Source organism: Trachurus japonicus, chromosome 12 (genome assembly GCF_045865225.1).
Source record: "Trachurus japonicus isolate A0001 chromosome 12, Traja_1.0".
In the NCBI taxonomy this organism is placed as follows: domain Eukaryota; kingdom Metazoa; phylum Chordata; class Actinopteri; order Carangiformes; family Carangidae; genus Trachurus; species Trachurus japonicus.
The window spans coordinates 24,799,227-24,823,885 of NC_140918.1; the positions used below are offsets into that span (position 1 = coordinate 24,799,227).

The 24,659-nt window shown below is 41.5% G+C and overlaps 1 protein-coding gene across 1 annotated transcript; it reads left to right on the plus strand.

Moving 5' to 3' along the window:
• The first annotated feature begins 3,741 nt into the window (after window positions 1–3,741).
• LOC146977583 (ectonucleoside triphosphate diphosphohydrolase 2-like) lies at window positions 3,742–19,802 on the plus strand. Its single transcript, XM_085793917.1, has 9 exons — window positions 3,742–3,874; window positions 8,240–8,357; window positions 10,607–10,757; window positions 14,722–14,881; window positions 15,640–15,867; window positions 16,783–17,052; window positions 17,543–17,662; window positions 19,338–19,472; window positions 19,560–19,802. The coding sequence occupies exons 1-9, from the start codon at window positions 3,758–3,760 to the stop codon at window positions 19,773–19,775; spliced, it is 1,515 nt and encodes a 504-aa protein (XP_085650043.1). The 5' UTR covers window positions 3,742–3,757; the 3' UTR covers window positions 19,776–19,802.
• Window positions 19,803–24,659: the final 4,857 nt, after the last annotated feature.

Sequence of the window (24,659 nt, forward strand, 5' to 3'; positions counted from 1 at the left end):
TCAATCCTGTGATTGAATTGTTTTAGGTTTCAAACCGACAGCCCATTGCATTATCGATTAATTGATAACATTGTTTACATAATGCCGCACAAACCAAAATGTATGCAATTTACAACAAGATTAGATGAAAGCAGCAAATGATTATGATTAGAATTATTTTTCTTCCTGTAGACTGGATTACCTGACTCATTTCAACATAAATAATTTTAACTACTGCATACTGCACCAAACACTAAGAGTATGTCAAAGAAAAAAGAAGAAAATACATTTAAAAGCAAAATGAGATATATTAAAGGCAATAACCAAATGGCATTGTGACAGCGCTATGCCACAGTGCCATTCTCTGACTAGAGACCCACACATGACCACCACATGAGCATAACGTCTGAGATTAGCACAGGGAGACATTTCTCTGTGCAGTGGTCCAGTGGATCAGCAGGGCACGGTGGAGATTCAGAACAATTTGTCTGCTCAGGCCCAACAGTCATTTTGTAAAGGAGTACTTCCCTTGTCCTTTGAGTTCCTGTGGTTAATACTTCTACACTATAAGGCAAAAAACTATTTAGTAAAATATTTCAAGAAAAACAATAGATATCACACATATAATATGAAGAAAAAAGGTATTAAAGAACACTGCACATTAAGATTAAGCTCCACCTAGGTTCACAGACTCACTAATATCTCTAACTTTCTTCATTTGATTCTTTAGTGAACCAAACCCTTATAAGATGATGCACCCTCCATGTGTCAAGAAAGTTTCAAAAGAAGTCTCTGTCACCACCTTAAACCACTCAGCACCTCCTCCCACCCACACTGCATACTCCCATCTAGTTATGAAAAATAAGGCTACATAAACATGTCAGTCCAACTCCTATCACCCCAGATAGAAACATCTCAGAGCACAGGAATGTTCTTCTTTCCTGTTACATTCGCAACATTTATAGTCTTTGGTTGAGCCCATTTACGTTTGCAAAATAGTTTGAGTTATATACACATTTATCATCGATGACGTCCCTTCGTCCGTTGTGACCTAAAATGAGATCACACCCTGCCCCAATTTTACACCAAGATATATTTACCACATTTATCTTGGGTCTTTGAATTTATTAGTTGATAGCTAATAACAATTTTTCTGAGATAGCTTTCCTGAGCTTGTGACCTTGTTGTACAGTATATAGCCTAACCAGTGCAACAGTGCTACAGTGCAGTATAAAATAAAACCACTACATATGATATTACATGATAGTACTGTATCATGTCTTTTGTAGTAACAGCATTACCAATGGTCAGGTCCGGATAAATAGGGATGACATCTTATACATTCATAGTTACCTGAGGATACACCCAATTTACCTTTTCTTCTTATATGATTTCATGCATCCACTTTTGTGTTACAGTTAATGTTTGCACCACTAATATGCTAAACTAAGATGTTAAACATGCACACAGGCCTATCATATGCTAACACTTACTAACCTTTACTGTGACAGCTGTGACTGTGAGCAGTTTGCATCCTGACATTAGCATTTAGCTTCAAGCAGCCTCATATCCGATGCTCACACTCACTAACATGGCTGACTCTGTTAATCATATACAGTAACCTGTTATAAATCACATCGCCTCCATAAATATTCTTTAACAGAAAATGACATGTTGCATCTGCAGATAAATCAAGGAGGGACACAATATTCAAAACTGGTGCATGGGCCCTCACAGGTAAATGTTAAAAACACGAACATGCAGTCAAGTCAGTGGAACACAGCATCAATACAGTCACCACCCCCGGTCAACATAATATATGATTAAATTATGAGCGTCATCATTCATCTAATCATGGCTTTCACTCTTAATTAATGACACACCTTGCAGGAGCAGAGGTGAGTCATGGGATATTGTCAGGTGAGACATTTGTTCTGGTCCACTGACCTTCGCTGCTGATCACAGAAGACACTCTGTCATACTCTGTCACTGAGATTAATGTGACTCAGTGCTGATTGTTCCTGCTGATTACAACCAGACTTCAAGCAATGAACCATCTGCCAAAAGACACACAGTGTAATTTACAACTCAAAAGAATCATTTTTATTCTCAACACATGCAGGGTTCATTCCCATTATAGTCAATGAATGTTCCCAATTGTTGGTAAACTTGCTGCCACTGTCACAGTCACAGTCACTGAAAAAGCATTTGAGTTATTGCATTATGGGTCATTTAGGATTATGTGTTTTTCATCTTGACTTTAATACCCAAAACTCTTCAGATGTGCACTGCTAAACCACAGAGAGCCCTTTTGAGATTTTACTTACATTTATTTTTAACCAGCAGTTCTATGACTTCTCCACACTGATGGACGGTTGATTCAAAGCTCTGGAATAAGATGGTAAATTGACCTTGACTTGAAATTGTTTTATGTTTTAGTACATGTGGACAATATCATTTATCTTATCTCTCTGCTATTTTTTTATTCAACATCACAACTTCCAGGTCTTTTTATATTTAAATATTTAATTTGTTTTTTGTTTCCTCTTCCTCTGCTCTGCAGTCAGGTGTAGACAGCTGGAGTTTTATCCTTTGCCATCTGCTTGTATATTTATGATTTATATAGTAAAGTCAACAATGAGCAGACATCAAACATTTTCACATCAGTAGATGTGTTATTGTTACAGAGGTCAGGTAAATCACCTCTGGTTCAGTGACGGACGGCACAAGAGGCATCGTCATAACTGCTACAGAGAAAGTGTTGACAATAAAAAGTCCATGTCACTATGGCATTTATATTAGCATTTAAATAATATTTCAGCTGGATTGTTAATTATTATTATTATTTTGAAATCTCTGCCATATTGTGGAAGACCCCACACACAAAAATCATAATTAATGCACAGACTGACAAGATGAAGAACAGCTCAAGTGCAGAAGCTCCTTCAAAATACCTCATTATATATTCTGCTAAATTTAGACACTGTCAGAACAGGATTTCTGCAAAAATAGACTTTAAAAAAGTACATGTTCAAAAAAAAAAAGAAAAGAAAAAAAAGTATAGGCCTCTAGTAAAAAGTTCATTTCCATACTTTTTCAGACAGTCAAATGAGGACACAATTTGCAAGTCAGGTTTTAAGCTGCAACCATTCACATGCAAATACTGGTGGGGGAACAACAAGCAGCCCCTGGTTCTCAATAAATTAGCTACAACCTGGACCCCTGCCAGTGGGGGCGACCCCTGCTTTCCCAGGAATAATAACTACACAATCATAATCAAGGTGAGCTTCATCCTATCAAAGGTTAACAAGGGGAATGACTTGGCAGAAATAATAACACAGCTCCACCCCAGACTGACTCCAGTGAAATGAGCAGCAGGTTTGTGCTGTCAGTGTCACCGGCTTAGGTCGTAGTAATGAAGACATTTTTCCCTCCATGGCAGCAGTAGCCAGGGAGCTGTTCATTCATTGAGGGGGGGCTGGGGGCTGCAGACTGCAGGCTGCAGGCGCGCTGAGCAGGGCCCGGCTGCGCTGCGCTCCCCGCGTTCATTCAGGTCAGACGTCGCTATCTCCAAGTGAAATGTAAAACTGGGAGTCAGGAAGCAGGTGAAGCGTGAAGCACAGGCGGGTTGTGATAACGCCCGGCCAGCGGGAAGCCATCAGCCTCGATCATTCTGCTCCCACTTGGCCGCTATTAAAGTCAACGCTCAAATTTCCACGAGGCGCAGGAGGAGAAGTGTCTGTGGCGGCTGCACTTCTACATTTCTCACTTTCGCTTCATGGCTCAGCGCTCCGCTCACCACGTCGTCCCCGTCGCGCTGCTGCTGTTTGGACTTGTTGCGATCCTGCTGCTGACGATCCGCACCGAAGACGTCCAGGGGACACCGGGGTTCATGGTAAGGGCTGCTGGCCCCACGCCGGGTATTTTTGGATGTGTGTTTGTCAGCATGCTCAGTTGTCGGGGCGTGTAAACTGTGGGGTGCAGGGGCACAGTCAGACAAGGAGCGAAATATGTACAACACATAACACAAAATGTGTGCAAGTGGAGGCTTCTGTGACATTAATACTTGGATGACGTTTACTCCCATGAAGCACCTCTTCCATCTCCAGAATTCATGAATTACATTACCCCACACTGAGCTCAGCTGCTGACCTTTCAATTGAGTCCAGCACTGGCAATATTAAATACAACAAGGAGACATAGAAATTTCAACTTTAATATGGGTGTGAATTACAGAGTGCAGAGTTTTGAAACTCTGAGGGGGGGGAAAAAAACCTAATTTGTGGGAAAGATTAAATAATTTCTGTGCTAGATTTGGCACAAGTCATAATCTTCATCACATTTTGTCTCATATGTATATTTCACACACTCTCAATATAGGCTATATCTGGGATACAATTTAGGTCTAAATATTATACTGAGATATGTAATATAGATCAGGTTTGGTAGCCTATGCACTGTACTATAAACATATTTTATACAAAGTATTAAATGGAGAACACAGTGGAATTATATGTTTTACTGTACCAATAACATCTCAAGGGTTCCTGCTTCAGCATTTATCAGATTGCCATTTTTTTTTTGGAACACTTACTAAAAAAAAAAGAAGTGGAGGTCCTTGGAGAACCCTCCTGATTAGTAATCCCCTCCAGGATCTCCAATTTCCTCAGTGCTCGTACAAACGCCTGCAGGTACCTCTGGGTTAAACACCTCTTTGTATAATGTAAAGTCTTGTTACAACTAGTAGACAACAAGACATTTACAGCAACAAGTTGTTTTGCCAGTGCACCCAGTAGGTAGCCTACTTCAAAGAAACCTGAGTAAAATGAAATCAAATGAGATATGAAATGGAATTCACGAAATGGGATTTTCATTTTCAATTTACCATCATTAAACAAAACATGTCACCTGTGAAAACTTGAAAGTGAAAATGTCATCTGATCCTTGTTTGTTTCTGTATCACCTGCATCTTTGGTTTGGGCCCTGAATGTCCCTCTGTCCTTTCTTAACCAACTGTGGTCAGTGTGTTTTTGCCTGCCGTGAGTCATCATCAGTATACATTTGAGATATGGACACACACAGGTGACCTAATGGCTGAAATGCTGATAAGAGGTAGTAGCCTTATTGTAATGACAAATATTATTCAAGACTTGCCAGATGTGAGCAGAGAATATGAGTTCAGTAAACACGAGATGAAATTCATCATGTAATACAATCCAACACCTCCAAAGTTAAGGTTTCGGTGGTTTTCTGTGTTATGCAATTTAAAAACTGCTCATGTAGGAGAGGTTGAATGTCCATGCCCTGGTTTTGAGACTGTAGTGCAGTGCTGCTTTTGTATTCAGAGCACATTTCTACAGAGGCCAGCTCCAGCTCCAGCTCCCGTTGCTGCCTCGTTTTTGTGCTGCCTGCCCAATATCCCATGGCTTCTTTTTAAAAAAAAAAGCATAATGTAGCTGCCCTTTCACTCAGTAACAACACGTTTCAGTCACAAAAGGTTTCGTTTTTTTACATTTTGCAGGGAGACGAGTTCAGCAGTTCCCATAGTGTATCAAATGAAAGGACAAAACAGATCATTAGAGCTCTGCTGTGTTTCTGCCAAGTGTTAGAGCGAGTCCTTACAACTGGCTGCACAGCAGTAATGAGAAAATATTATGATATGAGAAATAATGAGGAGTACTTCCACATGATGTTACTGCCCTGCTGTTGTAGACATTTGAGAGGTTGTGTGTTTGCAAATGCCTGATGTCAGAGGTATATGCGCATGAGTGTGTGTCTATCTCTGCCTGGTACCCTTGTGTGTGTGTGTGTGTGTGTGTGTGCGTGGTCACTCCATTGACTCATCAGTCTGTATTTCTTCATATTCAGACACCATGGTTGTTTCATTTTAACAGGGATTCAAATTGCAGTAATAATTTGTTATTCTACACTGTGGTGACAGTTGAAGCAGCAGCAGGACAGCAGGTGTTTAACCACAGAGAGTAGACCTTGGCAACAGAGGAAATATTCCCTTCTAAAGAACTGGCATCGTCACTGCTGTCACAGATGTTTCATAGAAAACCTCCCTCCTCTGTTGCTTCATGTAAATGGTGGGTGAATCATACACAGGATGTGAAACTGTCTTTTCAGGTATGACCGTTTATCTTAGCCTATCATCAAGGAACATTCTGAGTACACTCTGACTTGTATTGTTTTTATACTGTAGTTCCTCATACAATGATGATCTGTTATGAGAGAAACTGCAGCTGTGCACAGGATGATAAGACACATAAGTCTGTGAACACACCTGAAAACAAATGTAATTGAATGGATGGAAAGTGGAGACATGGAAACAAATCACACCAACTAAGGAGTCAATGAGACATTTCCTTGTCATTAAAACCCCCTCACCCCCCACATCATATAGATATGATTTAGAGGCCTGTATCTCATAATTATACAAGATGTGCATCTCTAATTTATGATTCCTCTTGAAGGATTATGGGATGCTGAGTTTTAATTTCTGGATGAATGTGCTACAACACAGAGTCAGTTTAGCTATTCTTAGACTCTATCAGTCATCACAGAATTATAAAAATGACCTTCCTTTTAAAACAGTGCGAAGATGATGAAAACAGAATTGTATTGCTTTATTTGTGTGATAATCAAAAGTGCGATTAGAATCAAAGGTAACTTCATGGAGGGTGTTACAGTATCAAATGTATCAGTAAAATGACGAGTTCAGTGTTTCTGACAGGATTAGTTCAGAGTCAGAGGAAAATCAGATATCCAATATCTGATATTTGTTCAACAGTTCCCCATTTGTTCATAAAGAAGTAAAAAAAAAAAAAAAAAAAGTAAAAAGAAATATTTTTAGACATAGTACTAGGCAAAGTAAGCACATAGATATAAATGAGAAAGGGACCAGCAGACAGTGAGAGTGGGAAGGAGATATGGGTATAGACAGAGAGAAAGACTAAAATAGTGTTGAGCCACAGTGTTGAGCCAATCAGCAGCGCAGAAACTGAGTGGACACTTAACATTGTGGTGTCTCAACCAGTGAGCTGTGACGTGGACAAGTGGACTTAGAGGTCAGAGCCAGAACAACAGAAGCATCAACAGAGACAACAGAACAGCTGGTGGCTTCAGAAGGCAGCAGCTCATAAAACTGTTTTACTGCTGAATTTAGAGGATAATGTGTTGTATTGCAAACTTCATTCATCCATCCATCCATTCATTCATTCTGTTTATCTGAGGTCAGGTCACAGCAGGTCAAGCGAAGAAGCCCAGACCCCCCCTCTCCTTTGAAATGTTCGGATCCCAAGGCATTTCCAGATGAGATATATAATCTCTCTCCAGCATGTTTTGGACGGCCGTCAGTAGAAGATGCCCAAGAGGCCTCCAGACCAGATGCCCAAACCACATCCACTGGCTCATTTCAATCAAAAGGGGACAGCACATCTAAATCCGAGCTCCCTCCCTCTCGCCGATGAGCTCTTCACCATATCTGGAGGATACTCTGCGTATATAAACTGCAGCAGTCAAAGTGTCAGATGTGTTTTGTGACTCAGAGACTTAAATTGTCAGATATTTGCTGAACTCTGTCCTCAGAGTTGTGTCTGATCCGCAGCGTGCGCTCCGCTGAGTAAAGAGGATGATTGGGACAGATCAGTAGCAAGGGGAGAATTACAGCCAGCATCCAGGATCTCATGGCTGTCGTCTGCGGCTGAATGTCAGGAGGTCGGGACAGTTAACAAGTCTCCGATCATCTTACTCAGAGCTGCCACAGAGAGAACACATTAAATGATACAAAGACTCATCGTTTTCAAGACATGACGTTTTATGATTTCAGCTTCCACATGAATAAAATTAATATGACTATTACATTTGATATTTTATCAACTCTGTAAACCTTTTCTTAATGATAACTGTCTGAATGACATTTTTTAAGATGCATCCTCTAGCTTGGGGTCATCAGACCTAGCTAGGGTTAGGTGGCCCAGCTGTTGTTGATCAACCCAAGACTGTGTGTGTGTGTGTGTGTGTGTGTATCAGAATGTAATGCAATTGGTTCCTCCTCGTCAGAAATGTGGACTTGTGTCAGATAACACACAGAATGCATTTTGAAGACTGATGTTAGTTCACTTAGTCTGCTGCCAGATACGTTCCAGATGCCAAACAGGTTTTGACCTTTCATCTTCTTCTGAGCCGTAAGCTTCTTTTCAACTCAGTCAGTCCAACCCCCCCTCTCTTTTTTCTCTCTGCCCCTCACTCTCTGTAGTATGGGATTGTCCTGGATGCTGGATCCTCCCACACTGCTTTGTACATATACAAGTGGCCAGCAGACAAGCAGAATGGCACCGGAGTGGTCACCCAGCACAGTGAATGTCATGCTAAGGGTAAGTCTGAGCAGCTGTTAAACCTAAAACCCATGTTTTTCATATTAAACACTCTTCTGATTGTCTATTTCAAATATTTAGATATTTCCCCTCATTTATTGAGCTTGACAAGCTGGAAGAACACTAAGTATCTGTTTAAAGTAGGATTTCAGTGTGAACCTTAATCATATTTAGATATATTTTTTACAACTTAGCTAAACAAACTTCTTGGAAAAGGAAAAGTATGAAATTGCAGCAGTAAGACTCACTCATCACTCACATGTGCCAGGATAATTTAAAAAATATAGGCGGGTCTTACAAATGATGATACAGTATGTATCTATATCTGATCAAAGTTTTCAGTTTGGAGATAGGCATACAGTACGTAGGCATATATTGCATGACTAACACATAGACATAGTCCTAATTGCAGTGGCCATGGTTTGATTCCTTTGCTTCCCTCTCTGTCCCTCTGACTTTCTGGTCTTCTTCCGCTGTCTCAACTAAATAAAGGTAAAAACAAAATGCCCCAAAAACTCATGAAATGCACTCCTGGAAATATTTAAATCTACTGCAGAAAGACTGATTATATATTTTTTAAAATAATTAGTATCATGTATATATCGCCATAGAAGAATACTGTATATTTATATACAGACAGTATATAGTGTGAGGTCATTTTCTTATCTGTGGTGAAGAGTAAAGAACCACACACAGATTTCTCAAATGTGTCAGGACAGCTTTCCCATGAATGTCCTCCAATTTTATTGCGTCCACACTTTGAAGGGTCACAGCCCATGACCACAGGGGGCGCTGCCACAAAGACCACCCCGGCCCAGGTAGACATGCGGACCCCGTGCCAAGTCACCCAGGCTGATGGGACACAAGGGCCGCCATCCCCATGGGTAGACCTGGAACAGCTCCCAGTCTGGCAGACCCCCATGACGAAACGCTGGAGAACTAAAAGACTAAAACAGTAAAATGACTAAAAATGAGTTATCTTATAAAAGAAAATGAATAAACACTTGGATTTAAAATAATCTAAATAAACACTAGGAATTAAAATAATCTAAAACAGTGAGATAAAAAGGTAACAAGATTGGACCATGTAAAACAACAATAACATAAATAAAGATCAAATGTGATGAAATAAGAGTACAGAATTCAAATTAAGGAAATCAATTAAAACCCTCATTATTCACATCCAGCCATCCAGTAGCTATACTGCTATCGACCCGTCCCATGTTCACATGACTTTAGCTGTAGGCTACTGCTAATGGATGGTGAAGGAGACCAAGCCCTACTGACATGTAGAGACAGACAACCTGACATACTCACATTTATACCTATGGGCACTTCAGAGTTGCCATTTAAGTTAATGTCTATGTCTTTGGACTGTGGGAAGAGGAAACCTATGGGAGAACACAGCAAGGCCCCAAGCCCTGGGTTGGAAGCCACAACGTTCATGCAAATTATATACTTTGAGGCGTCCTCTCATTCTTTTTAAAGTGTAAGTGTTTTGAACCTCTCCTCTCCCGCACCAACCGCCGCCTGCACCCCCTGTGCATTTTTCCCTGTTAAAAGGGTTTTCCATGGAGTTTTTCCTCAGTGGATGTGAGGGTCTAAGGACAGAGGATGTTGTTGTGATGCCATGTAAAGCCCTTTGAGACAAACTGTTTGTAAAAACGGGCTATACAAATAAAATTGCCTTGCCTTGTTTCCGTTAAGTAGGAACAGACAAATACTAAAACATACTTGAAGACATCTTTCTCCTGTTGTATCTTGTTGTGTGCCAGATGTTTCCTCTGGACAGATTTCGTTATCAAATCTCACTCACAGCAAGTAAAGCAAAACTTTGTCCCAGGAAATCATGAATCAGGAATGAGTCAGAGTTGAACTCTATGCTTTGCCACTCCTTTCCAGCTAAAGGGTCTTTATGTGTCTTGACTTAGATAAACAAATCCTTTTTTTTTCTCAATTAGTCATGAACACAGTGTTTGTACTGTCATGTTTCATAATTGTAATAATAAAAAAAAAATGCCCCAGTCAGACGTGAACTTTAATCCTTGGCTGTCTCAGAGTGATATGACAAATCCCTAGATTCCCATCAGACCATTACGTAAACACTCGTTTTCCTCACCATTTGTTATGAAATCTATAATCCAGGGTGTTTGGTAGCAGTAAGTGACAACTAACATGTTCATCCCAGCAGCATTGTTTTTGTGCCAATACGAGGACAAGATTATACAAGTTTTTGTTTTTTTTATCAGGCGGAGGTATTTCCAGCTATGCAGGACAGCAGGGAGCAGCCGGGCAGAGTTTGAAGACATGTTTGGACCAGGCAGTGAAGGACATCCCCAAAGAAAGACATCATGTCACACCTGTGTACCTGGGAGCCACAGCTGGCATGAGGCTTCTGGAGTGAGTCAATGTGTCAATGTGTCTGACTGTGTGTGTGTGTGTGTGTGTGTGTGTGTGTGTGTGTGTGTGTGTGTGTGTGTGTGTGTGACCAGAACGTTTCTGTCTGTGGTTGTCTTGTTTTGCATCAACTGTATGTGACTTTTTGTTCTTGTGCATATTCCTCTTTTATCCCAGCACTTTGAAACTATATGACTAAAACTATATGCTCTATAGTCTATACACTACTCAAATTATTACTTTACCTTACACATTTAAACATAAGTGAGATATATTCATGGAGGATGTAATATCCTCCAATAAATTAATGTAATTGTACTGTTATTTTTTCAATAATTTTAATTTCAGATGGTTATTAAGCTCTATATATTTATTATCTATATTTAGTGCATTTCGTGTTTATAGTAGCTGCAGTCTGCACTTTTGCTGTGACTATAAATAAGCGACAGAACTATAACCATGTCAGAGGAGACAGATGTTACCTGTTGGTATTTTCAGAGAGATAAAGATAAAGACAAATATCACTAAAAATAACACTTCTTTTGTTTTTTTTAAATGAGAATTATTTATGAAAATGACTTTGCAAAAAAAAAAAAAAAAAACCTGTTAAGTTTGATGTAAAAATGGTGAATCACTGGCAGCAGAGCAGAGCACCATGACACACAGAGCGATGAGGTGAAGAGTGGGGTTTATATACTACAGCCTTCAGGACTGGCAGCATGTTGGGAAGCAGGGGAAGGAAACTAGGCCACACCCTGATTGAAATGGACACACCACAGAAGAGACAAACAGAGGACGAACAGGACACACCAGGGAGGGGAGACATCGGATGAAGGAGGAAGTTTAGCCTTTTTTTTTCTCTTTATTTGTGCAGATTGATATGGTTGGTTACATCTGGCTGTGCATGTGTGTATGCATGACATTATTATCTTTTACATCCTTTGATTATAAGTTATAAGCAAACATACAGTATGATGAGGTATTTAAGCCTTGATCAAATCAGTGGTTCTATTTTGAATGAACAGCGTCATCATCATGACATCATGATTTAAATGAAGGATCTGGTGCTGACTTAGTTGAAGTGAACTTGTGTATCTCATCTTCTTTATTTTGCATACAGAGCTCTAACTTCGAGTTAACACGAGCTCTGTAAGCACTCCCTTCTTTCACCTCAAACACAAACGTTCAGTATATTTCCCTTGAGAGGCAATGACTGGAATGACGCCAAGTGTGGTTGGTCGAATGTTATATAAAGAAGTCGCAATTAACCCATAAAGAAGTAGAAGAAGTATATATACTTATATATAAAGAAAGCTGAGCTATGTATTCATGGGCGAACTTTAGTTTCTTGGCATGGCTGTTCACATATAAGTCCTCCAACCACAGTCTGACTGATTAATACAGTGTGACAAGGCATGATGCCCAGATAGCGCGGATGAGGGATGTTGATGTGGGTTCAGAAATGCAGGTACTAACAGAAGCACTAAGCACTCATGTTGAAGATGCAAAGGAGCAAAACATAACCCAACGTCTCCCAACAACAGCTGTCAGGTCACTAAGGTGATTCTGTGAACAATGTCCAAATGCTGCAGTCTGAGCGAGACACAAGACACAAGACACAACCTCCACACAATGCATTTGAATTAACTCATTTTATTTTGTTTAACCAATGAAATATTGAAATGTACATGTAATGGGCTCAGACATTTTTAGAAAAGTTCTTACATAAGTCCTACCCTGTTTGTACCTTTATAGCATCCGTGCTGTCACAGCATCTGCTAAAAGACTTACCCACTCTCCATTACTTCAGTGCTCGTCCTCAGGTTTTTAGAGACGATAAACATCAGCTGTAGCATTTCAGTTCAACATCAGAGGATGGAGACTTGAAGATAACAGTTTACACAAGGCAAGGCAATTTTATTTGTATAGCCTGTTTTTACAAACAGTTTCTCTCAAAGGGCTTTACATGGCATCATAACAACATCCTCTGTCCTTAGACCCTCACATCCACTGAGGAAAAACTCCATAGAAAACCCTTTTAACAGGGAAGAGGAGAGGAGAGGAGAGGAGAGGAGAGGAGAGGAGAGGAGAGGAGAGAAGAGAAGAGGAGGAGAGGGCTCTGTGTAACCAGATGTGTCCCCAGCAGTCTAAGCCTATAGCAGCGTAGCTATAAAATGGTTCAGAGCTACCTGAGCCAGCCCTAACTAAAAGCTCTGTCATAAAGGAAGGTCTTAAGTCTAGACTTAAATGTAGTTAGAGTGTCTGCCTCTTTGACCCATGGAGAGAGCTGGTTCCACAGTAAAGGAGCCCGGTAACTGAAGGTTCTACCTCCCAGTCTGTTTTTAGAGATACTGGGAGTCACTAACAGACCTGCGTTCTGGGAGCGGAGTGCTCTGGTGACAGTAAGGAGCCATTGTATCTTAAGCCATTCGTCTGGGATGAGTTCCTGCATGTGCAGGTTTCTGTGGTAATCAGCTGGTCGACATCAGTATCCTGCTGCTGCAACTCATCCTCGTGTGACAATGTTTTCATAGTGCTCTCTCCATGAGATGTTCAAAGGAAGATCCTAGTTAGTTCAGCTTCAGTGTTTCCCCCAGAAAATTTGTTAGTTAAGGTGGTGTCTGACCTGTCGACGGGGGGGGGGGGGACGCGCCGCGCCGCGCCGTATTAAGTTTCGCTTTCAACACGCGCTGCTGTTATGCATGCACGCTTCTCTGTGGTGTGTATGTGTGTGAGACAGTGTTGGGCAAGCTACTTGGAAAATGTAGTGAGCTAAGCTACAAGTTACTCTACATGAAATGAAGCTTCACTACACTGAAGCTACCCACCAGAGAAATGTAGCAAGCTACGCTACAATAAAATGACAAAAGTAGCTTAGCTACATCAAAGCTATTTTTTTTAGAAGTTAAATAAAGTTTTTCATTTATATCGGCCCATTGTGAGTGCTGAAAGATCTATGCAAGTACATTCCAAAAAAACCCAAGTGTCTTTTCAAACAGTGGTTCCTAACCTTTCTTGGTCAGATTTTTTTTAAATTCATCAATTAGGCTACTAGACATTTCAAGCGACCTCATTTGAATCTCAGGCGACCCCACGTGGGGTCCCGACCCCAAGGTTGGGAAACACTGTTTTAAAAGACGTCGGCCACGGACGGAGTGGGCGACATGCTGGGACGAGGAGCTTTCGTTTTAACTGCTGCAGCCGTCTCTCCCTCTCTACTCAGCATGCTGTTCAGGGTGTTTGGTTTGATTCATTAAAAGGCGCGTTCCTACAGGAACGGTCCCCTCACTCAGCCTCTCAGTGGCCGTGTCTCCGCTGCAGACAGGACGCACCGGCTCTTGGAGCGACGTGCAACGGTGCGCGCGGTCGCTGTGCAGCGATAAAGTTGTCCAGCTACGGCTCTGATTCACGAACTTGACTATCCCTCCTCCTCTGTCACCTGCTGTGTGCTGCGCTCCGCTGCAGCAGACGGGCATCAACAGATACGTACATTACGTCACATGGAAGCGGTGCGTTTAAGGTCTAGAAATGCCTGGGGAAATGTAGCTTCTGTGGACGCTACCGCGCTACTGATCAATTAAATAGCTTAACTACTGAAAAGCTATTTGATGTAGAAAACAGCGACGCAACGACCACGCTACTGAGAAATGTAGTTAAGTTACTAACGCCGCTACTTGTAGTAACGTCGCTACTGCCCAACACTGGTGTGAGAGGATGCGGCCATCGTCTGACCGGGGGGGCGGCGGCGAATATCGCTACATTTTTTTTTTTTTAAGACGTTAGTTTAGGCGGCAGCTCTTTGTTGTTAAGGCGGCCGCCTTAACAGGAAAGCGCTGCGGGAAACCCTGAGCTTGTATAGCCTAGTTGTAACAGGAGGCTTGGGGGCAGTCAAACAGTGAGGAGCAAGTAAAGGGTACACCGACTACCAATTTCCAATCACCAAACTTATTTTTTTTCTCTCTAACAGTTTGGTGAGCACGGAGCAGTCAAACCAGATCCTCCAGGAAGTGGAACATAAAATCAAGTTGTACCCCTTCAGCTTCCGAGGAGCTGCCATACTGAGTGGGCAGGAGGAGGGGGCGTACGGCTGGGTGACTGTCAACTATCTCTTAGAAAACTTTATAAAGGTACCAAAGCTTCTGCTACTGGAGTCTTTAATTAGTTGGTACAGTCGGTACGTTTCATCTGAATAAACCACAGGAGTTGAAATCAGTGCACTGTAACAGAAGGTTAATGAAAGCAGGTGTATTTTTATGAGCTAAGTTGCTGCTATAAAAAAAACGTTGACATTAGAATAATTTTCATTGTGTGATTTATTTTAAACAAGTGCTTGTTTTTATTGTGAATCCCTGCAAAGCTTAAATGGCCTGAGATGTTTATCCCTGTAAATCCCTGTTCCCTTCTCCAACACTGATGATCATTTAAGCAATATCACACGAGAGGGAGTGCTGTTGTACTGCCGCAGATAATCACACCGTGATTAAACACATCAAAACACATCACCGTTGAAACGTAGTTGCCCCCGCGGCGATTTTTTTTCCAGCCGTGTTTAGTAGAGATTTATCGCCAATTAGACGGACCAGGTCAGGTCCAGGTTTTAATGTTCAGGTCCGTTTCTAACTGTAGTAGCAGCAGAGAGATGGGGCAGCTCCTGTATGGGGAGCCTGGCTCTGACTTAGCTCCTGTCCAGCTGAACAGCGGAGTGATAATGTCTGTAAAAAGTCGCAGTGCTGTTATACTGTATATCAGCACTCATGGAATGTCTCTTGTCCAATCAAATTGCTCGGTTGGGACCGGTCGGAACTAACTGTTGTATAAGTATCACTATTCCCAACATATACTACTATTATAAGTAATAGTTTGTTTCCCTTGACGTTATTTCCAGTATGGCTTCGTGGGTCACTGGTTCAGTCCGGGCAGAGCCACAGTGGGAGCTCTGGATTTCGGCGGGGCATCCACCCAGATAACATTTGCCACTCAGGAGAACGTGGAGGACCAACAGGATCTGATGAAGCTGCGTCTTTACGGCCAGGAGTACTCTCTATACACACACAGCTTCCTGTGCTACGGGCAGGACCAGGTCCTCAAGAGACTACTGGCTCACTTAGTGAAGGTGACACACTGTCTTCAAACTCATTGAAAACCTCAGTAGACACAGATGTTGTGTAAACTATTGAGCAGATGTTACTTTAACTGTCAGAGTCCAAGATTCCAAGTGTCTTTACTGTTTTTAAAGCCAGTCATAATAGCTCCCATGCGATTACAAACAATATAGGAAAAGGTTTTTAAGCAATATAGCAAAATTACACAAGCAAAATATAACATTTAGAAATGACAATTAACATATAATTAAACAAACACTTTAATTTAAGGGACAGAGTTAGTTTTTCCACATACTTACATATCCTCCATGTAATAAGTGTGTGTATATATATTTAGTATATATATATATATATATATATATATATATATACACATATATATATATATATATATATATATATGTATATATATATATATATATATAGGCTTGTTAAAAAAATAAATACATACATATGTATTTATTTTTTTAACAAAGCCTTATACTAATTCTGAATGTTGGGGTGAAGTAGAAAAGATATGTTAAGTAGATAATATGTTCAAATTTACTGACATGTAATAAAAGTACCACACAGTACAAAGTGCATAGAACTATCAAACCTGACCAATACTGGCTTTAGGGGCTGTTAAGTTAAACTAATTGGTGTTATTAATGTTTCATTAAGATTCCTTAACTCTGGTTGTTATAGTTGTTGTAGTTTATTTACCAAACTGGACATTTAACAGCTGAAAATAAAATTGACAGTGCCCTCTGGTGGACAAAAGTGTTTAACACACTGGTGTGGACAATTAGATACTAGATCTATGACATCTCACAATAAAATGCCTCAATGTAAATGTGTATTTTAGAAAAGGTAATGCATTTATTATTAGTATTTTAGTGTTTGTTGTAGGATGTGTCCAGTTACTCTCTCTGTGTGTGTCTCAGTCTCAGGGTTATTCGGGGTCGGTGGATCACCCCTGCTATCCTGCAGGCCACAGTCGAACTTTAAAGTTCAGCAGCATATTCAACTCTCCATGTACAGAGAAGTTCAGACCCAGCTCCTACGACCCCCAGGCGTCTTTGACGGTGCAGGGTGGCGGACTTTACGAACACTGTCTGGGCAACGTGTCCCAGATCTTTTCCTTTGACAGCTGTCACTTCTCGCAGTGCTCCTTCGACGAAGCCTTTCAGCCAAATGTCAGCGGCAGCTACATGGTAAGAAAACCTGGAGAAAACATGACACAGTTTTACAAATGTCAATCTGTACACAAAGAGCCACACACTGTGTCAGTGATGCTCACTAAGTTATAATTTTGTGCCATTTTCCAATCTGTGGAATCTGACACCACAGACACTCATACTGTGTTGTAAATGTCAAAGATAATGTTCACTCACAGAGCATTTTACTGGGAACACCACACTAACACTGGCTAGGGCCTCTCAGTTCAGCCTGTAGACTACACAGAACTGGAAAATGAAATGTAGTGTTGGCCAAGTGAAACATCTCCTTGAATACTAAAATACTCAAGTAAAACACAATAAATCAATAAATGAATGAATATTAATCTACATGGATTCATATATTTATCCAAACTTTGTTATGAAGAATCAACCAAATGGTTCAAAAGTTGCATTGATGTTAATATAAACTGTGTGAGTTGTGTGTTGTATGCTATTGTTGTATGTTATCTTTGTGTGTTTTCAGGCCTTCTCTGCATTCTTCTACATTCACTCCTTCCTGCAGCGTATCACAGGGATCACTGTGAGCACTCCCTCACAGCTGGAGGAGGCAGCCAGAGCTGTGTGCAACATGAGTTTTGATCAAGTAATGTTCACTTCTGTTTATGTTCTGTGTTCATAACATCCCACAGCTGGTGCCTTCGTGCATGGATTAGAGTTTTTTTTTTAAATTTTTTTACACCTATTATGAATAGAGTAGATTTATAATGTTTTTTTTTTTTTACTTTATTAATATAATTTACTGATGTTTGGGAGTGGGAGAGAGTCCAGAAAAACTCCAGATTTTTTCTCTTTCCACACTCGGCCCGGCCACAATTTACACTCTACACACATATTTTTTTTCAGAATTTGTAAGACAAACTTGTTATCTCTCATATCATGTGCTCAAAATATCAGAGAGACTTACAGAACTTACAGAATCAGCCTCTGAGTGCGGCCACGTCTGTCTCTGCTCCTCATTGACTCCAATACAAATATTTTCTGAGAGAAGCAGAACAGACCGATGTTTTAAAACTGCCATCCTCTCCAAAATATTTACTGCAGAAACATCGTACCAAATTTTTCAGGAAGTCCTTAGAGCAACGTGTTCTGTGTTTTGTTCTGATAGGAGTTACCGTTTTGTCATGCTAAGCCTAAATGTGAGACCGGTGCAGAGGCAGAAAATGGCTCTTTTTCTCCACGTTTCTGTCTGTCTCAGCCTGGGGGGCCCCTATCGCCGTGGTAACCACCTCGAGTTGCCGTGGTAACCTCACACAGGATGCAGCTACTAACTAACTATGTGTCAAGTCAGTCACACACACACACACACAGACTCTAGAGCCAGCTTCATGTGATTACAGTCACACACACACACACACACACAGACTCTAGAGCCAGCTTCATGTGATTACACACACACACACACACACACACAGACTCTAGAGCCAGCTTAATGTGAGTACACACACACACACACACACACACACACACACACACAGACTCTAGAGCCAGCTTCATGTGATTACAGTTTCACACACACATCAAAACACACAGGTAACATACAAATGCGCGCGGAAGCACGCACTCCTCTCCCACACTCTAACACACACAGGTAACTTCATGTGATTATACACACACACACACACACACACACACACACACACACACACACACACACACACACACACACACACACACACAGTTAACCTAATGTGATTACAGCTCCTCCATATCAGTGCTTATAGAAAGATGATCATGTGTCTGTCTGATCAGCTCTGTCTTGACCTTAAGATCGTGGGTTTGATTCCCATGTTGACAGAGATGGCAAAACCGGCAGTAGCCCCGTGGGCCTTTCAAAATTTCCCCAGAGGAAATTTTCTAGTTTTGTTATTATTAGTGGTGGTGGAAATGCTGGGCGAGCCGACCAGCGTTTCTTTACTTTCGGTTTCGCAGCGAGTCATGAGAATAACGCAGCTGAGTCGCCGTTTATGGTCAGAACTACGACGGTATGTGATCGTCTTCCAACCTCTGACTTTAATTCTTGATGAATGAAAACATGAGTCTGTCTTGCGCCGGTCAAATAATTTTACGGTGCGCGCGGAGGCTCATAAATGTAGTGTGAAAACGCTTTGCTTTTACAAAACTCCTTGTTGTCCCTTTAACCTCTCTTATTGATGTTAAATGAAATAAAAAATGAACCATATGTATACATATATTTTACCTTTTAGTTTATATGGATATCATAAATCAATTTTAATTTAAAACTTTTAACACATTCACAGATGTTGCTTCTTGCTCCAGACCAAAAGGTCCGTCTGCAGGACTACTGTGCCTCCTCTGTTTTTGTCAAGGTTCTCATGTTGAGAGGATATGGCTTCGACGAGACATCGTTCTCACGCATTTCCTTTCAGAAAAAGGTGAGCGTCATCATTTGCACTTTTTCAGAGAATAAATCCTCAGTTGTTCCACTAACCTGCAGTGACGTCTGGTTGCTGATCCTGCAGGCAGGGGATACCTCGGTGGGCTGGGCTCTGGGCTACATGCTGAGTCTGAGCAACTTGCTGCCTGCAGAGACAGTGGTGCTGAGGAAGGCCCTGACCCCGGGCGCCTGGGGAACACTCATCTTTCTCTTTGTCCTTTTGCTCACTGCAGTCCTGGTCTTCATCTTATTCCGAGCTTGTGGTGCGAAGAAGAAAGGAGGTGGAGACGGCAGCATCTAGACGTCACCACAGCAGACAGTGCAGTCAGAGAAAAGTAGCAGAGTTATGCCTTTTAGTTTGTCTTGGCTCTGAACTCCAACACACTGCTCTGAAATGAAACCATGAGAGCTGAGTTTGTGCATTAATTTAATGGTGCTTACATTAAAACCTCATTAAGACCTGTTGCTCTTGATGCACAATCCCCCAATTTCAGGTTACAAGTTGAATATGGAGAATGAGCAGAATACCACCATCTATTGATCAAGACAGGACTTGCAACAACAGAAAAATAATTCCAGCAGTCCATTGCTAACCCCCCTAAATAGGTAAGATTACACAAATACACACATCGTAACGTGTATATGATAATCCATCGATCCACTGTTTGATTATAAAATGCACACGACCGGGAGGAGGGTGAGCAAAACATAGGAGAAGTGATGGCTACTGGCTGGTACGTCGTTTCTTAAATTAATTAATAAAGTCTAAACATAATTTTTTATGGAAAAGCAATAGGTACTATTCTGCACCCCTCTAAACGCCCCATGAATGTATTATTTTTGAAAACATACAGCTTTTAAAGCAACATTGCAGAGTTTATCGGCCTTAAAGGGATAGTTCAACATTTTGGCAAATTGGCCCATTGCCATAATCGCTATAGTCATAGCAGTAGGTTCGTTACCTTTAATTGTAGGTGTAAGCTATTTTCAGTACGGCGGAGCGCAGCAGCTGGCTGCTCAGAGCTACGCTATGGAGGCTAAGGGAATTTCTTGGTTTCCCTCATTAAACTCATCAAATTCAACATCCCAAAACTCCACAGCGCTTTTGTAGACAAGTTGTGAGCTGCACAACCACCACGCTATGAGATAATGACGGAACGATACGAAACGGAGCCGTTTTCGAGGTAAATACAGGGTAAATACGGAGACTGCTTGCTGAAAAACTGTCCCTGAACGCAACGCGCATCAGCGGTTTTGTATGAATTTACCTCGAAAACGGCTCCGTTTCGTATCGTTCCGTTATTATCTCATAGCGTGGTGGTTGTGCAGGTCACAACTTGTCTACAAAAGCGCTGTGGAGTTTTGGGATTTTGTATTTGATGAGTTTAATGAGGGAAACCAAGAAATTCCGTTAGCCTCCATAGCGTAGCTCTGAGCAGCCAGCTGCTGCGCTCCGCTGTACTAAAAATAGCTTACACCTACAATTAAAGGTAACAAACCTACTGCTATGACTATAGCAATTATGGCAATGGGCCAATTTGCCAAAATGTTGAACTATCCCTTTAAAATAATGTTTCCAGAGTCATTGCAATGGTAGAAAAATGGTTACCGTAATCTAGGATGAATGGTGAAGCCTGAGCCGGGTCGTGTTGGCTGAAACTGCACTATGTAACTTCCCTGCGCGGGTCAGATCATCACGGATTACGCAAACATTGTTAAATTAAAGCTGAAGGTCAGCACTGTACTTTTACTCTCAAATGGTTTTATTATTTTCAAATCCAAAGTGATGGAGTACTGAGCCAACACAATTGAAAACGTGACCAAATATTGTCTGACTGCCCTTTAGATTTTGCAGGGGAGGTCTTCATGTTTATTTTATTCTTCAGAAGTGAAACCAATGTTTGGTTGTATGGAATGTAAAAAAGAAAGAAAAAAAGTAGAACATGTACTATGAAGCAGGCCTACCTGGGTTGGGTTGGGTGACCAACCCTAACCCAGCACTGTTACTGTAAACTGATTGCCAGTTTAATGGGAGGAATAACCATTTCTAAAAAGGTTTTGTATTCAAAGATGTTTTTCAAGTTCCACTTGTAATTCACAGCTTAATGTGCCGAGCTTTGTTTGCAGAGTGCAGATTGCAGATAGGATAATGTTAAATAATAAGAGGCTAATAATAAATAACCCACCAATGTTTAATATACAAACAGCAGATGATTGCCTATCATAAACATTTGTTGACGGAAATGAATAAACTCCTGTCTTGTTTTTCTTATTGTGTGAAGTCCATCTTGAGGGTCATTTCTGGTCAAACTTCACTGCCTTCAGATTAAAGTGGGACAGCTTTTTTTTTTGGTTGTAGAACAAGATTAAACAAGGTCTCACTCAGTGATTTGCCAGGTAATCGTCTTGCACTCAGTGACCAAGAAAGAGGTGAAAACTTTCCATTCTCCCCCCATTATATATTATTAGGGGAATAAGGTGTCCTCCTTGTGAGAGAGTAGCCTACCTAAGTGTTGAAAGTTCAGAGCCACCTTTTTGATTTATGTTAGCTTATTATTCTGTTTGCTTCATGAATAGTCTGCACAGTCGGCCTGATGCCAGGGTGCTGGCATCAATACCACCCATAGAATTTGGTGTTTTTTAGACCTGGGTTAAGCTTTTCCCTTCTCTCTGAGAGATTAGTCTTGTTCTACAGTTCGAATCCATGTGTATGGGCTAGCATGCTTGATGTAGTAGTTCTGTTGGTGTATTTGCACTTTTCAGTTGACTATCACAAAGTCTATTCCCACAAAACAAAATGTTTGTTCACCATTTGTGATGTAACTGGAGATGGTGATGTCGATAACATCTTTCTAGAGCTGGTGGAACTGGAGATGCAGATTAATGCACTGAGAAAACGTTCACAAGATGCTGGCTTTGATGATGATTTTTTGCAAAGAAATTTCACTAGCATTGCAGCTGATGGATCTTTGGTTTTACCAGGCTACAAAAATTGAGTCATTGCTAAACAAAAAATGTGACTTTGCTGATCTGAAATACATTCAGTGCTTAGCTCAGAGTTTGGAGCTGTATGACTCATTAAAATCTGTGCCAGGCTTGAATCGTCAACCCCACAAGTCACATGACCACAGCTTCCAGGCTCAAAATTTAGTGTGAATCATGCGAATATTGTGCACTACTTTACGTATCTTTTTGTACGAAAAGTGAATGAGAACAGCCTGCCCACAAAAGTGCACATTTGCTACAGGAAGCAGCAGATGACCTAAACATTCAGATTCTAAAGATTAGTCAGGTCTTCACAAGAAAGATGTGTTGCCACTAGTTTAAACAGCAGTGTGGAAGACTTTCCCTGCTCTGGCAAAACATTTTAAAACTGAAAGTGAGGACAGGCTGTTGAAGTATCAGGACCAGAACCAGTGCAAGTTTTGTGTGCGATTGCGTGAAAGATATTTTAAGAGAACTGCAGAGCCTCTCTCTGAAGCTGCAGCCAAGACACACAACACTTGTTGACAGTCACTGCTACTACATCCAACAGACACTTGGCATTCTAACTGTAGTGAAAAAGCAGGGTGGAAAGTTAAAAGCTCAACAGAGCCTCTGGGCTGGACTGTTTAGTACGGAGCCCCTAAAGGGTCATGGAAGGAAAAAAAAATTTAGCGAGATCCCGCAAAAAAAGTGCGCTGTCCGCTGTCTCAGTGCTGAAATGTGACAGCGTGTCACTGCCCGTGAGAGAGAGAGAGTGTGTAGAGAGTTTTGCCACCAGCTTTCCTGTGTCATTTTGTGGAGCAGTAAGGCTATATCTCTGCTGCTCTATAAAACCCTGCTGCAAGCAAACTTCCCTTCATAAATCACAGAGTTCCTACAAGTGTGCGCAGCTGAATCAGCTCCACGTTCCGCCCTGTACACGCCCTGTTTTAACCCTAGATGGTCAATGCAAACCACCACATGAATGTGATCTGCATGTCAATGAGCCTGACGTGCTCTTGTTCTGTCGGTGTTGTGAATTAGCTGCAGGTGTTAAAGTGACAACGTGACGTGTTGCTGCAGCTGTTAACGGCGTCAGCGGCTCAGAGCGCACGCGGTGTTGTTTTGGTGTGCTGCCCTCTCTAATGCTGGACCCGCTTCGGCACATGGTTACAACAATGACAACAGTTCTAGTGAATCTGAAACAAGTTATGAACCAGTCACCATCATGGGCCAGACAGTCGTTGGTCCCTGAAGACCCTCTCCCTCCTTATTCTCCTCCAGCGGTGCCGTGGTGCAGCATTACGCACGGGGCTCACCGCTGTATATAGGCCTATTTATAGTAATTAGACTGATCTGAATTAACATGACGCATTTATTTATGCCGATTTTCTCTCGGTTTTTGTGATGAACAGCATTAAGTAGGACTGATAACAAGAAAAGAGTGTAACGATTGTGATAGTGACTTTTCCCCAGTCTTTGATATTTAATTGATTCTCGATAGGACCGGATGCTTTATCCCATGCAGCCGCGCCGTCCTCTCCTCCTCCTGCGCTCTGGGAGTGGACAATATGACGGAGAGATGGTGGTGATTAAATATAGAGAAGGAATTTTGATTTTGAATTTTCAGTTAAATTCTAATAAGATGTTTATGAAACATCAGTCCGATGCAAAATAACGCTGTTGAATTAAATTACCGTGGGCGATCAGCATGGAGAGAGCTCCCCAAACAACCCAGACCCTATGCTACACTGTCCGTTAAAGCAGAAGTAAGTGGTCCAGTCGTTTTCGCTAATGCTGCGTTCCAGGCAGGCTTTTGAAATCGTAAATTACAGCTTCAAGTCACAACTTACGACTTTGTAGCGTTCCAGGCAACCCACTCGTGTTTTTCCGACCTGTTTTACCGGTGTGTGACATATTTCAGATCTGTCTTTGAGTCATGTGACCAGGGTTGTTAGCGGGTCAGAGTGCAGAGCGCATGCGCAGCCCGGGGAGCACGGGAAGCGGGAGACCAGCACCTGTTGTACGGAGTTTTGGGAAGCTGAATAAAGCCAATTGTTAACAAAGTACTGCGAGCCGTCTCGTCCTATCACACAGAAATAACACATGGTACCAGGAGTACGCGGACTTCGACTCGACAATTGTGAAGTGTGGGGTGAGGGAGCAGCACATTAGCTAACAGGAGCTAAAGCTGGCTACCGTCACTAGGGCACCTGAGAAG